The sequence below is a fragment of the Nycticebus coucang genome, chromosome 4, assembly GCF_027406575.1.
Source record: "Nycticebus coucang isolate mNycCou1 chromosome 4, mNycCou1.pri, whole genome shotgun sequence".
Taxonomy (NCBI): Eukaryota; Metazoa; Chordata; class Mammalia; order Primates; family Lorisidae; genus Nycticebus; species Nycticebus coucang.
The window spans coordinates 96,653,122-96,669,261 of NC_069783.1; the positions used below are offsets into that span (position 1 = coordinate 96,653,122).

The following is a 16,140-nucleotide window of genomic DNA, read 5'->3' on the forward strand; positions in this document are numbered from 1 at the left end:
GAGAGAAAAGCTGTTGCCTACAATGAGTTCCAGATTTTATCTTTGAAATGTGTGTAATCTAGTGGGTGATGGTGCATTAACTAACTGGGAATAACTTCTGCTTGGGATATACTGCATGTGATTAGTTTGTGGAATGTGTAATTTTTATTGCCATTGTAAAGGGCACATGTTTTTGCATTTTTCCTGGCTTCCCTCTTGTAACTTTTCCATATCCCATTCCAAATAGATAGTAGAAATGTGGGACATTTAAGTGATTGCTAAATTTTGATAGACAAATGGCAAAAGGAAGAAGGAGAAAAGTTGAGGGGCAGGAAATCAATACAGGGAGATGATCATAAAGTGGGGTGTCAGGATGGGAGAGATGGAAGAATAACAGAAAAAGAAAGGGTATAAAAGAATATGGAGATGTGGAGTTGGAGGAGGCGGGGAGTGGAACTGAAGACAAAACAATGGGGTTACTATTTCTCTCAAGCTGGGAGCTAGGCCGGACCTTTTGTTGTAGCCACTGCTTGAAAAATGTATTTGTATTATTAGGTAGTGAGATTTTATTATAAACAATCTCAGCATTTATACTTATAGCAAAATATAACAGCCTCTGTGGCCATTGTCTATCAAAATTCAGCAATCACTCTCTTCATAGCTCAGCTTCTAGTTTTGTTTTGTTTTTTAGCAATTCAGTTATTTCTGTTTGAAAAATATTATTCATAGAGTGATATCTTGTTGTACCGTGGGTTTTGCTTTTTCTCAACCAATGTTTATTGATGGTCTCTCTGCCATGCTTTCATGCTACTGTGTTAAAGTACTTGGGAATGCGTCATATGTGATTCTAATGCTGTTTCTTTTGGGTATGATTTCTTAGCAGAAAGAACTGGACATGGAGGAAATATACCAAAAATCATTTATCCAAAAAATAATTCAATTGAAGTACTACCTGGTGAGTAAAGTCATTAAAGCCCTTGAAACCACTAAGGGCAAAGCTCATTTTGTCCATATATTCTAGTGAATATTTTGAATTTCAAAGATAAATCCCATACACATCTGGTTTCTAGCTTTGGATATGCTTGAGCTCATCAGAAAAAGCATCAGAATTAAAAGCAAGAGTGCAGAAGCCTGGGGAAGCTGTGGTATTAAACATTTGACCGTGACCTTTATTATGAACTGGTTTATGTGCAGGCAATAAAAAATGTAAAAAGAGTTCCTAAAAAAAAGACAATGAATCAGATAAATATGTAAATAATGTTGATCAGGAATTCTGGATTCTATTAGCCCATACTGAAAAGTAGATTAATGGAGTAAAGGAAATTATCATGTTTTATTTCTTAATTTATATAAGAAAGGATCAACAAAATTGACAAAGTTTCAGTTTATGATCTAAGTACAGAAAAAGGGGCTCAAATTATTTTTGAAACTTAAAGGTAGTCATAAGTGAAATAAATATTTTGAGTAACTTTTGAAAAAAAACAAATTAAATAAAATCCCCATTAAAATACAAATGTTCAGGTGGAGATAAATATTAAAGTCTAATTATATCCTCTTCTCAAAAGACACATATCTAGAAATGCATGATCTAGAAGACTCAAAATAAATGAATAAGTAAGTTATCACTTGCAAAAATTAATGCAAAAATCAAGATGGCGATATTAGACTTTTGATCTGACAATATGTCTTTTGAGATCAGAAAAATTGAATGACATATTAAATTATATATAATAAATAATAATTAATTTAATATAATATAAATTATAACATCAACAAAAATAGAATGCTTGTATGTCTCATAGCAGTGCATTAAAATCTATAAGTCTAAAAGTCTCAGAAATACAAGTATAATGCAGTAAGACAATATAATTATTTCAATTATAGTGGGGGATTTTAATATACTCTGGCTTTGAGATATGTCCTAGGCAAATGAGCATCTAAAAGGTTTGGGTAACAGAGTAAGATAATAAATAAACATTTGTCAATTTAATAGACAAATCACTTTTACATGGGAAAACTAGAGTCCAAAAGAAGAAATTATATAGATCATATGGTACAATCACAATGCAGTACATCTGGAAATTCACAACTAAACCAAAACAATGAAAATAATCTCACTCGTGAAATATGAGAAGTTATGCATTTGTTAATTAGCTCAATTTAATTATTCTACAGTGTAAGTTTATATCAAAACATTATCCTTTCATTCATTCCAACTGTGTTCATAACAAAAATTCAAACATATGAGTGCACGTCTCAAAAGACCAAGAGAAGAAGGCAGGTCAGGATGAGAGGGGAAATAGAAGGCAGAGTTCAAGAAGGGATGAAACGACCCCTTGGAGCAAATTCCCTCTGCTGGCCAGTGAAATGGCAGCAGCCAGTAGAAATCCATGGTGATTAAGCGCTGGAAATGTGGCAAGTGCAGGTTCAGATGTACTATAACTGGAGAAATACACATGGATTTTGAAGATTTGCTTTAAAAAGAAAACAATGTGAAATACCTCAAAATTAGCTTATATGTCAATTATATATTAAAATGATAATATTTTAAATATAGTTGATTAAATAAAAATTATTATTAAAATTAGTTTTAGCTATTTCTTTTTACTTTTTTAAAGCAACTACTAGAGACTTAAAATTACACATGCAGCTTGTGTTTTATTCCAATTAAACACTGGTCCAGATATACTTAGCTACAGAACCTTCAGGTCAATAGGAAATTATGTTTCTGAATTATCAAAATAGCATGGTATTGGGGAAAAAAAAAAAAAAACATTACCCCGTACCACATAAATATATATGATTATTGTTTGTTAATTTTTTTAAACAAGTCTGTCTCCTAAGTATTTGCTTTCTTGGTTAGAGATTAAGCCATAGCCATAGTTATAGGATATTTAGAAAATTATGATACTGCATACCAAATTTCAGGGCATGTGAGCAATGCTGCATGTACACAAGTTTACATCTTTAAATATCATTGTTAATGAGAGTAGAAATAATAAAAATACACAAACTAACCATTTAACTCTATAAAAAGGAGTAACTAAACAAAAAAAGTATAAAATAATGAATTTACTAAAAAAAAATAAAACCAACAAAACAAAAAAAAGCAAACAGCATGGTTTGTCCCAGAGTTGGTTAGGGGTAAAACGGGTGAGGCAGGAAAGGGAGAAGATAGATAACTTCCAGAAAATCGATTCCCCAAATGCAGAGAGACCCAAATATAAAAGGTTTAGAAATATGAAAGATCATAAAACACCAAATGGTGAGAAGATAAAATCTGTTTAAAAGGGTCTAGGCCCACAGTTTTAGGGAGAATTATTTTCCCAACAGCCTCCAGGACTGCCACTGACACCTGCAGTCTTTGCTACAGGAGAAGAATCCTGCAGTCCTCAAAAGCCCTGAGCCCAGTTTAGGAAGTTGTTGGAAGTTCATACAGTTGCATTGCTTCAGAGGAGGATCCCACCTTGTGCACACCTTGACCCCTTGTGACCCAAGCTACTACAACATGGCACCATTTGAGAGCATAGCCTCTGCCAGGGTGCATCTTGTTCTGGGAGCCACTGCCTCTCTACAATTCTTAAGCTCTACTTTCATTCTACCATGCTCATACAAGTGGCTGCAACTTCACAACCCTGGTTACTCAGAGCCAAGGCCCATTGAAACGACCTTGATCATGCTGCCTGATCCCATATGGTGACCTGTCCCTTCAAAGGAATAGGTATCCCTACACTGTTCCTATCCAACTGATACCCTATATATGCCTATACCTTTGGCCTGAGAACCAGCCCCACAGTCCTGCTCCTGGCAAGACCACCCCCCAGCCAGTGGACCTGCTGTACAGTCACACCCTTAGTCTGAGAACCAGCCTTGCCCAGCTCCCTGCAAAGACATGACACTGCCAGCACATACTCCTGTAACCCGGCCAACTGAGGCACTGTAATATAAAATTATGTAATTATAATATAATTATGTTCATACAAGTGGCTGCAACTCCACAATTATAATTTATATTATACATGTGGACTACAGCTGAAGAAGTTGTACTATACTACTATCTTTTCCTAGAACTAAAGCCAACATACCCTACCTACCTGACACCTATGATGCATCTACAGGAAAAATCTTTCCCCAAAAAGGCTACTGCACAAATTTAGAAGAGGTGACTGTTGTGCCAGAGGTACAAATATCAATATAGAGACACAAGAAATATTAACAAAGAAGAAACATAATACTTCCAAAGGAAACAGAATAATTCTCCAGTAACAGAACCCAAAGAAAATGAAATTTTCTAAATGCCTGGAAGGGACTCCAAAATAATGATATTAAGGAAACACAGTGAGATGCAAGAGAATACAGATAGATAATTTAATGAAATAGGAAAAACAGTTCATGCTCTCAATGAGAAGTTCAACAAAAAAATATGTTATTGAACAGAGAACCAAAGGGAAACCAAAGAGCTTAAGATATCAACAAATGAAATAAAAAATACAATTGAGAGCTTCAACAACAGACTAGATTAGCAGAAGTAAGGATTTCTGAACTTGGAGACAAGTCTTTGAAATGAGCAAAGCAGGGGTCTCTCCCAGGCTGGTGGGCGGGCACATGCAGTGGCGGGTGCTCACAGATGTCCGGGCGGCAGCAGCTGCTGGAGGTGGTGGCTTCACTTTCCTAGACTCGGGCAGCCACAGCGGCAGCCTTGGGCAGCAGCCTCTGGAGCCAGAGCTGGAACGGCTGGGGATGGCCGGAAGCGCTGAGAGATCTAAAATGTCCACTGAAGCACAAAAGGTTGACGACAGTCTGAGAACTTGTGGAGGAAGTTCCAATGGAGACCAACGTGAAAGTGTTCAGCAAGAACCAGAAAAAGAGCAAGTTCAGCCCAAGAAAAAGGAGGGAAAAATATCCAGCAAAACTACTGCTAAATTATCAACAAGTGCTAAAAGCTGTGGAAACTAAGGCTTAGACACAAAAACAATTATTGGATTGGCACCTGCCTGGACCTCCGGAAGAGCTGCCCCATGACCCCCAACCTGCGCCTGCCTGGACTTTCCTGCAACCCGGGCACGTTAGGCCTCCGAACACCCTGACCAGGAACTCCAGGAACCGCGTAAGCCCGCATCCTCCCTCCTGTACCCTCCCTGCCTTCACACCGGCCCGCTTGTCTGGCCAGGAACTCTGGTAGCCGGGTGCCCTCCGGACCCCTCCCTGCCTCTGCGCTGAGCCCTTCTCCTGGCCAGAGACTGCTGGAGCCTTGGGCTCTCTGTGCCAAAGTCACCAGGCACCAGGCACTCTCAGAACTGTGTGCACCACCCCCCGCCCTGTTGCTGGATCCGGGTGTGCCACACTCCGGAGCTGCTCCCACAACCAGAACTCCCTGGCTGGAGCAGCCCAAGAGGAGCTACACAGGGTCACTCCCTACAAAGATCCAGCAATAATAGAGTGATCCCACTGGGGTCTAATCTTGAAGAGACACGTCCCCAACTCTGTGGACACCCAGAAGCAACGATGAAAAACAATCATGAGGTGAAATCAACGGAAAACCTCTGGCAATATCAATAATCAGAGTAGATTGACTCCCTCAAGGAACAATGGGGTAGACACAGCACAAGATTCCATGCCCAAACAAATAGCTGAGATGTCAGAAATCGAATTCAGAATCTGGATAGCAAATAAGATCGAAATAGAATTCCAGGCAGTAACCCAAACTATGTCTCAAGAATTCAACAAACTCAAAGACCAAATGACCAAAGATTTTGACATATTGAGACAAGAAGTTGCAGCCCTCAAAGATCTGAGAAACACAGTAGAATCCCTCAGTAACAGAACAGACCAAGCAGAAGAAAGGATTTCTGACATTAAAGACAAAGCTTTTGAACGCTTCCAAACTCTCAAAGAGGAAGAGATATGGAGGGCAAAAACAGATCACTCTCTCAGAGAGCTCTCGGATAATTTGAAGAAAACCAATATTTGTCTTATAGGGATCCCTGAAAGCGATGAAGAGGCTTCACAAGGAACAGAGTCTCTTCTCCATGAGATTATGAAAGAGAACTTTACAGACATGCCAAGAGATTCTGAAATTCAGATAGCAGACAGTTTCAGAACTCCACCATGATTCAACCCGAATAAGACATCCCCCAGACACATCATAATCAATTTCACTAAAGTTAATATGAAGGAGAAAATTCTGAAAGCAGCCAGACGAAAGAAAACCATTACCTACAAGGGGAAGAGTATTAGAATAACTGCAGCTCTCTCTGCTGAAACCTTTCAAGCTAGAAGAGGATGGTCATTGACTTTTAATTGCCTAAAACAAAATAACTTTCAACCCAGGACCCTGTACCCAGCTAAACTCAGTTTCATTTATGAGGGAGAAATTAAATACTTCAATGACATTCACATGTTGAAGAAATTTGCCATAACTAAACCAGCTCTCCAGGATATTCTCAGACCTATCCTCCATAAAGACCAGCATAATCCTCCACCACAAAAGTAAACCCACCCAGAAAATTTTGATCAAATTTCAACTTCCACAGTTGCAAAAGGATTAAAAATGTCCACCAGACTCTCGAAAGGCTTATCAATATTCTCGATTAATGTGAATGGTTTAAATTGTCCTCTAAAGAGGCACAGGTTGGCTGACTGGATACAAAAACTCAAGCCAGATATCTGCTGCATACAAGAATCTCACCTTACATTAAAAGACAAATATAGACTCAAGTTGAAGGGGGATGGTCATCTATAGTCCAGGCAAATGGAAAGCAGAAAAAAGCAGGCATTGCAATCCTATTCGCAGACTCACTAGGCTTTAAACCAACCAAAATAAGGAAGGATAAGGATGGACACTTCATATTTGTTAAAGGTAATACTCAATACGATGAGATCTCAATTATTAATATTTATGCACCCAACCAGAATGCACCTCAATTTATAAGAGAAACTCTAACAGACATGAGCCATTGATTTCCTCCAGTTCCATAGTAGTTGGAGATTTTAACACCCCTTTAGCAGTGCTGGATAGATCCTCCAAAAAGAAGCTAAGCAAAGAAATTTTAGATTTAAACTTAACCATTCAACATCTGGACTTAACAGACATCTACAGAACATTTCATCCCCCAAAAACTGAATACACATTCTTCTCATCAGCCCACAGAACATACTCCAAAATTGTCCACATCCTAGGCCACAAATCTAACCTTAGCAAAATTAAAAAAAAATAGAAATTATTCCTTGCATCTTCTCAGACCATTATGGAATAAAAGTCGAACTCAATAACAACAGGAATCTGCATACCCATACAAAAACATGGAAGCTAAATAACCTTATGCTGAGGATAGATTGGGTTATACACGAGATTAAGAAGGAAATCACCAAATTTTTGGAACAAAACAACAATGAAGACATGAATTACCAGAACCTCTGGGATACTGCAAAGGCAGTCCTAAGAGGGAAATTTATAGCGCTGCAAGCCTTTCTCAAGAAAACGGAAAGAGAGTAAGTTAATAACTTAATGGGACATCTCAAGCAACTGGAGAAGGAAGAATATTTCACCCCAAACCCAGCAGAAGAAAAGAAATAACCAAAATCAGAGCAGAATTAAATGAAATTGAAAACAAAAGAATTATACAACAGATCAATAAATCCAAAAGTTGGTTCTTTTGAAAAGGTCAATAAAATAGATAAACTTTGGCCAACCTAACCAGGAAAAAAAGAGTAAAATCTCTAATTTCATCAATCAGAAATGGTAAGAATGAAATAACAACAGACCCCTCATAAATTCAAAAAATTCTTAATGAATATTACAAGAAACTTTACTCTCTGAAATATGAAAATCTGAAAGAAATCGACCAATACTTTGAAATACATCACCTACCAAGTCTTAGCCAGAACAAAGTGGAAATGTTGAACAGGCCTATATCAAGTTCTGAAATAGCATCAACTATACAAAATCTCCCTAAAAAGAGAAGCCCAGGATCAGATGGCTTTACGTCAGAATTCTACCAAACCTTTAAAGAAGAACTAGTACCTATATTACTAAACCTCTTTCAAAATATAGAAAAGGAACGAATACTACCCAACACATTCTATGAAGCAAACATCACCTTGATCACTAAACCAGGGAAAGTCCCAACAAGAAAAGAAAATTATAGACCAATATCCCTAATGAATATTGATGCTAAAATACTCAATAAGATCCTAACAAACAGAATCCAACAACACATCAAAAAAATTATACACCAGGATCAAGTGGGATTTATCCCAGGGTCTCAAGGCTGGTTCAACCTGTGTAAATCTATAAATGTAATTCAGCACATAAACAAACTAAAAAATAAAGACCATATGATTCTCTCAATTGATGCATAAAAAGCTTTAGATAATATACAGCATCCCTTCATGATCAGAACACTTAAGAAAATTAGTATAGAAGGGACATTTCTTAAACTAATAGAGGCCATGTACAGCAAACCCATAGCCAATATCATATTGAATGGAGTTAAATTGAAATCATTTCCACTTAGAACAGGAACCAGGCAAGGTTGCCCATTGTCTCAATTGCTCTTTAACATCGTAATGGAAGTTTTAGCCATTGCAATTAGGGAAGAAAAGGTGATCAAGGGTATCCACATAGGGTCAGAAGAGATCAAACTTTCACTCTTTGCAGATGATATGATCGTATATCTGGAAAACACTAGGGGTTCCACTACAGAACTTTTAGAAATGATCAAGGAACACAGCAATGTCTCAGGCTACAAAATCAACACCCATCAATCTGTAGCCAATATATATACCAACAATAACCAAGCCGAGGAAACAGTCAAGGACTCTATTCCTTTCACAGTAGTGCCAAAGAAGATGAAATATTTGGGAGTATACCTAACAAAGGAAGTGAAAGATCTCTACAAAGAGAACTATGAAACTTTAAGAAAAGAAATAGCTGAAGATGTTAACAGATGGAAAAACATACCATGCTCGTGGCTGAGAGGAATCAACATAGTTAAAATGTCTATACTACCCAAAGCAATATATAATTTTAATGAAATTCCTATTAAAGCTCCATAGTCATAATTTAAAGATCTTGAAAAAATAATACTTCAGTTTATATGGAATCAGAAAAAACCTCGAATAGCCAAAACATTACGCAGAAATAAAAACAAAGCAGGAGGAATCACGCTACCGGACCTGAGACTGTACTCTAAATCTAGTGTGATAAAAACAGTATTGTACTGGCACAAAAGCAGAGAAGTAGATGTCTGGAACAGAATAGAGAACCAAGAGATGAATCCAGCTACTTACCATTATTTAATCTTTGACAAGCCAATTAAAAACATTCATTGGGGAAAAGATTCCCTATTTAACAAATGGTGCTGGGTGAACTGGCTGGCGATTGTAAAAGACTGAAACTGGACCCACACCTTTCACCATTAACTAAGATAGACTCTCACTAGATAAAAGATTTAAACTTAAGACATGAAACTATAAAAATACTTGAAGAAAGTGCAGGGAAAACTCTTGAAGGAATGAGCCTGAATGAATATTTTATGAGGAGGACTCCCCAGGCAATTGAAGCAGTATCAAAAATACATTACTGGGACCTGATCAAACTAAAAAGCTTCTGCACAGCCAAGAACATAGTAAGTAAAGCAAGCAGACAGCCCTCAGAATGGGAGAAATTATTTGCAGGTTTTGCCTCTGATAAAGGTTTAATAACCAGAATCCACAGAGAACTCAAATGTATTAGCAAGTTTAGAACAAGTATCCCATCTCAGGGTGGGCAAAGGACTTGAAGAGAAACTTCTCTAAAGAAGACAGATGCACGATCTACAAACACATGAAAAAAAGCTCATCATCCTTAATCATCAGAGAAATGCAAATCAAAACTACTTTGAGATATCACCTAACTCCAGTAAGAGTAGCCCACATAATAAAATCCCAAAACCGGAAATGTTGGTGTGGATGTGAGGAAAAGGGCACACTTCTACACTGCTGGTGGGAATGCACACTAATACATTTGTTTTGAAAGGATGTTTGGAGAATACTTAGAGATCTAAAAATAGACCTGCCATTCGATCCTATAATTCCTTTACTAGGTATATACCCAGATGACCAAAAATCACAATATAACAAAGACATCTGTACCAGAATGTTTATTGCAGCCCAATTCATAATTGCTAAGTCATGGAACAAGCCCAAGTGCCCATCCACCCACAAATGGACTAGCAAATTGTGGTACATGTGTACCATGGAATATTATGCAGCCTTAAAGAAAGATGGAGACTTTACCTCTTTCATGCTTACATGGATGAAGCTGGAACATATTCTTCTTAGCAAAGTATCTCAAGAATGGAAGAAAAAGTATCCAATGTACTTGGCCCTACTATGAAGCTAATTTATAGCTTTCATATGAAGGCTATAACCCAACTATAGCACAAGAACATGGGGAAAGGGCCAAGGGAGGGGAAAGGAGGGGAGAGGTTAGGGTTCAGGGAAGATAATGGGTGGGGCCACACCTATGGTGCATCTTAGTATGGGTACAGGCGAAACCTACTAAATGCAGAATACAAATGTCTATATACAATAACTAAGAAAATGCCATGAAGGCTATGTTGAACAGTTTGATGAGAATATTTCAGATTGTATATGAAACCGGCACATTGTACCCCTTGATTGCACTAATGTACACAGCTATGATTTAACAATAAAAAAAAAAATGATCAAAGCAGAAGGAAAGAATAAAGAAAGCCTACAAGATGTATCGGGTATCATTAAGTGAACAAATGTTTACATTATATGTGTTAAGAAGGGAGAAAAAATGGAGAAAGAAACAGAAAACGTATTTAATGAAAGAAAGAACTTCCCAAGTCTTGGGAGGCATATGGACATTCAGATTCAGAAATACTAATAATCCTCAAATAGATCCAACTTAAAAGGATCCTTCCCAAAAAGCCCTCTCCAAGGCACATTAAAATCAAACCATCAAAAGTTTTACAAACCAGAGAGATATCTAAAAACAGCTGGAAAGCAAACAAAAATCTTCAAGTTACATATAAGGGAAGCCCATTAGAACATAAGCATATTTCTCAGCAGAAACATTATAGGTCAAAGGAGACTGGAATGATATATTCAAAATGCTGAGAGAAACAAAAACCACCAAGAATAATATGCCTATTACATCTATTCTTTGGAAACAAAGGAGAAATAAAGTCCATCTCAAATAAGCAAAAACTGAGGGAATTCAGTGCCATTATCCTATCCTTACAAGAAATGCTTAAGGGAGGGCTACAACTAGATGGAAAGGATGATAAATAACTATTATGAAACACATGAAATATAAAACCCACTAGTACAAGTAAATTTATAATTAAACTCAGAATACTCCAATACTATAATAGTACTACGTAAATCTTTCAAACCTCTAGTATAAAGTTTAGGGATAAAATGGTCAGAAATAACTAGATACGGTTAAGCTGTTAAGGAACACACAATATATCAAGATATAAATTGTTGGGGGGAAGGTAAAACCTGGAGTATTTTTATGTGACCAAAGTTAAGCTGTCATCAGTTTAAAATAGTCTAGTATAACTAAGAAACTCTTTATATTAGTCCTGTTATAACCACAAAGAAAGAAATTGGAGCAGATACACAAACAAGAAGGAGGAAGGAATGAAAGCTTAACACCACAGGAAACCACCAAACCACAGAGGTAAATAAAGGAACAAAGGATCTATAAACAACCAGGAAATGATTAACAGAATGGAAGGAGTAATTCCTTACCTATCAATAATAGGCTTGATTGTCAAGGGGTTAAATTCTCCAATTAAAATATGTAGTGTGGCTGAATAGACAAAATAGCCAAGATACAGTGATGTGCTGTCTACAAGGGACTCGTCTTACCTCTTAGGACACATAGACTGAAAGGAAGGGATGGTAAAAGATATTCCATGCACATGGACAACAAAGGCAAGCTGGAACACATATACTTCTATCAGATCAAATAGACTTTAAGTCAAACGCTGTAAAGAGAGACAAAGATGGCCATTCTATAATGATAAAGGAGAATGTTCAGCAAGAGGATATAACAATTGTAAATATATTTTCAGCCAACGTTAGAGCACCCAAATCTTAAGATCTTTTATTAGATCTAAAAGGAGAGATGGAGTACAATACTGTAATAGTAGGGGACTTTTATACTTGTTTTCATTCTGAAATAGAGTCTCACTCTGTGACCAGGGCTAGCATGCTGTAGCTTCATTCTAGCTCACAGCAACCTCAAATTCCTGGGTTCAAACAATCCTCCTGCCTCGACCTCGTGAGTAGCAAGCACTACAGTGCCTGCCACAATGCCTGGATTGTTCTTCTATTTTTGTAGAGATGGGGTCTTGCTCTCGCTCAGTCTGGTCTTGAACTCCTGACCTCAAGTGATCCTCCTGCCACTACCTCCCAGAATGCTAGGATTATAGGTGTGAGCTCCTGAATCAGGCAATAGTAGGGGACTTTAACACTCTGTTTTAGCAATGGACAGATCATCCAGACAGAAAATTAACAAAGAAACATTGTATTTAAACTGCACTCTAGACCAAAGGGACCCACGAGACATATACAGAATCTTTCATTCAACAGCTACAGAACACACATGTTTCTGAACTGTACATGGAACATTCTCTGGGAGAGATGATATATTAGGCCATAGACCAGTCTCAACTTATTTAGGAAAACAGAGATATCAAGTACTTTTTCTGACCACAGTGATATGAAACTAGATATCAATAACAGGAAGAACTTTGGAAATTTTTAAATAAAGGAAATTAAACACCATGCTCCTGAATAAGCAATGGGCCAATGAAGAAATTAAAAGGGAAATTGAAAAATGTCTTGAGACAAATGAAGATAGAACACAACATTCCAAAACACCCAGGATACAGCAAAAGCAGTTTTCACGACTAGAACTTTATAGCAATAAACGTCTCCAACAAAAAAGAGAAAGATCTACAATAAACAACCTAATGTTTTCTAGCATCTCAAGGAACTGGCAAAACAAGAACTAAACCCAAAATTAGTAGAAGGAAGGAAATAAGATGAGAGCACAGGTAAAGAAAATAGAGACTAGGGAAAAATACAAAAGATCAGAGAAATGAAAAGTTGGATTTTTGAAAAGGTAAGCAAGATTGACAGACATTTATCCAGACTAAGAAAAAAGGAGTGAATACTCAGAGATAAAGACAGAGAGATTATAATTGATAATGCAGGAACACAAAACAATCTTTAAAGAAAACTGATTAAAAAATGGACAAGAGACCTTAATAGGCATTACTCAAAAGAAGATATACTAAGGGCCACCAGGTATATGAAAAAATGCTCAACATCACTAATCATCAGGGAAACGCAAATCCGAACACTTATGAGATACCACTTCTCTCCAGTCAGAAAGGCTATGCTTGTGTCCTTCTCAATGCAGGGTATTCAGTAACAGAAAGCAGTTTAACTCTTAGCAGTGTTTTGCTTTGTATTTTTTCTATTTTTTTAGCTTTCAATGTTAGCTTAAATTTAAAGTCTCATTTGTGAATATAAGTTCCATCTGGCAAATGATTCTTATTAGCTTTTGTTAAAAAAAAATGCTTATAAGAGCTAAGCTTTTAAAAATAAATGCAAACATTTACCATTAATAAAACCTATGGTGTAATATCACCAAAAAATCCAAATGATAAAAAGCATGGGCAAGGATGTGGAAAAAAGGGACCCCTTACACACTGTTGACAGAAATGTAAATTAGTACAGCCATTATGGAAAGAGTCTGGAGGGACAAAAAATTAAAAATGGAGCTACTGTAAGACCTAGCAATGCCACTACTGGGTGTATACCCAAAGGAAATGAAATCAGTGCGTTGAAGAGACATTTGCACTTCCATGTTTATTGCAGCATTGTTGACAGTAGCCAAGACACAGAATCAACTAAAGTGTTCACCAATGGATGAATGGATAAAGAAAATTGCCACCGGTGGTCCCATTTACTTGGGGGTGCGAGGCAGGAGGACAGCTGGAGCCCAGGAGTTTGGGGTTGCTGTGAGCTAGGCTGACACTGTGGCACTCTAGCCTGGGCAACAGAGTGAGACTCTGTCTCAAAAAGAAAAGAAAGAAGGAAATGCAAATTGTATTCACAGAGGGGTACCACCAAACAAATCAAGATGGCTAAAATGAGGTAGACTGAGTATATACTATATCAGGAATGCACACACACTGCCAGTTAAAGTGTAAATTGATACAACCCTGTTAGAAAACAGTTTGACTCCATCATTTGAAGTTGAAGATATGTATAATCTATCATCTACAGGTATGACTGGCAGATAGGTATTGTATCTACCACGTGTCTGAGTATGTATACCTAAACTGTGTACACACGTGCCACCACGGATGTGCACAGGAGAGTTCATGCAAGAGCTAGGGCTGTGGGCACACTAGGCAAATGTGTGTACAGCAACCCAGAAGAAATGAATAGCAGTACATTCCATTATCTGAAGGAGATGTAACTACATCCAGCAGCATGATGAGTCTCACACAGAAAATGTGGAGCAGTTGGCACTAGGGTTCAGGGATAGATATGCTTGTGATATAAATATGTGCCAGGCTCCTGGGGTTCTGGCAGTACCCAGTAAAACAACAGAACCTCTGTAAGTTGACCACCCAGGGGACTGTAACAAAATGTTCAACATAAGGAGGTGGCCAACATAAGGAACCAGGCCTATTGTACTGATCTGTACATGTGGTGCATGTCTGATTTATGAAAATTATGTCAACTGAAGGAGGTGGTCATGTAAGGAGGTGGTCAGCTGTGGAGGTTCAACTGTATTTTCTTGATGGGGTGAAAGTGTTATGGGTACTTGCTTTGTGATAATTCATTAACTTTACATCTGTATTCTATACTTGTTACTACATATATGTTATATTTCACAATACATTTTTAAAAATATCAACTAGAAGAAAGAATACTCCTTGAATCTCAGGGGGCCCATGGGGCAAAATTAAGTGAAACTATGAATTTGTGAAATATAATTTGTGAGTAGGTGAGTAAGAGGCAAGATGAGGGGCAGGCAGGGATGGGTGGAGGGTCACATTTGGTGGTGTAGAAGTATGACTGGATTTGAAGTTAGAAATCTTGACTTTGTATCTCACTTCTTCTCATTAATGTGTGACCTTGGACTAGTCACTCAGTCTATCCTGTCGGAACTTCAATTTCCTCCTCCGTAACAGGAGGATAATAACACCTCCCCTTTGTTCCTGCCTTGTGGAATTATTTTGAGGATAGAAAGACTGAAGGGGAAAATGCGTATTAAAATACTTTGCAAAAGTGTTTCTGCTCACTATGCATTGGGCATTGCAGTAATGACTCCTGCACGCTCCTCTCATAGGGTGGCCAGAAAAACTCCCCTCATAAAATTCAAGAAGGAGGTGTATTTTCTCCTTTTCTAGCTCTGTGCAGTTATTGTGAGTGAGCAGAAACCCTTTCGTGCATGGAATATTGTCTCACAGAAGTGCTAGCGCTGAACTGAGATATGCTGATTAGGCTCCTTTCCCTCAAACCCTCCTCTTTTTGCAAGCACCTTCGAGAGATTGGAACAGGTTTGGCTCTTAACAATCAGTGATGACTCCTGAGGCTGGTCCACGCAAGTCTTCTGGGTCTTGCCACTCTGAATAACAACATATTCTACCTTCTTTTGATGTTCAAGCTACATCTACCAATATTCAAAAGCTCAACAGCATTTTCAGACCTCAGCTTAGGAAACCAAGCAGGGCAAAATTCTCCATTTGACAGGGTGGCCATAAAGCTCGTGTTCAGTTTAAATAGTTGGCACACTAACTTTATGGCCACCCTGTATATCTATCAGAGAATGCTGCAATGGCATGAAATAGAACTAGCTAATTGGGCTCAGTGCCTGTAGCTTAAGCGGCTAAGGCGCCAGCCATATACACCAGAGCTGGCGGGTTTGAATCTAGCCCGGGCCTGCCAAACAACAATGACAACTACAACCAAAAAATAGCCAGGCATTGTGGTGGGCACCTGTGGTCCCAGCTACTTGGGAGGCTGAGGCAAGAAAATCGCTTAAGCCCAGGAGTTGGAGGTTGCTGTGAGCTGTGATGCCACGGCACTCTACCCAGAGCAAGAGCTTGAGGC

General features: G+C 38.0%; 1 protein-coding gene across 1 annotated transcript in view; it reads left to right on the forward strand.

Annotated features, from left to right (window-relative positions):
* IL1RL2 (interleukin 1 receptor like 2) overlaps window positions 1-16,140 on the forward strand; it is a 50,675-nt gene that overhangs the window by 14,953 nt on the left and 19,582 nt on the right. The window contains exon 6 of the mRNA XM_053589861.1: window positions 860-934. Within this exon, the coding sequence (XP_053445836.1) occupies window positions 860-934 (75 nt within the window). The remainder of the gene's footprint in view (window positions 1-859; window positions 935-16,140) is intronic.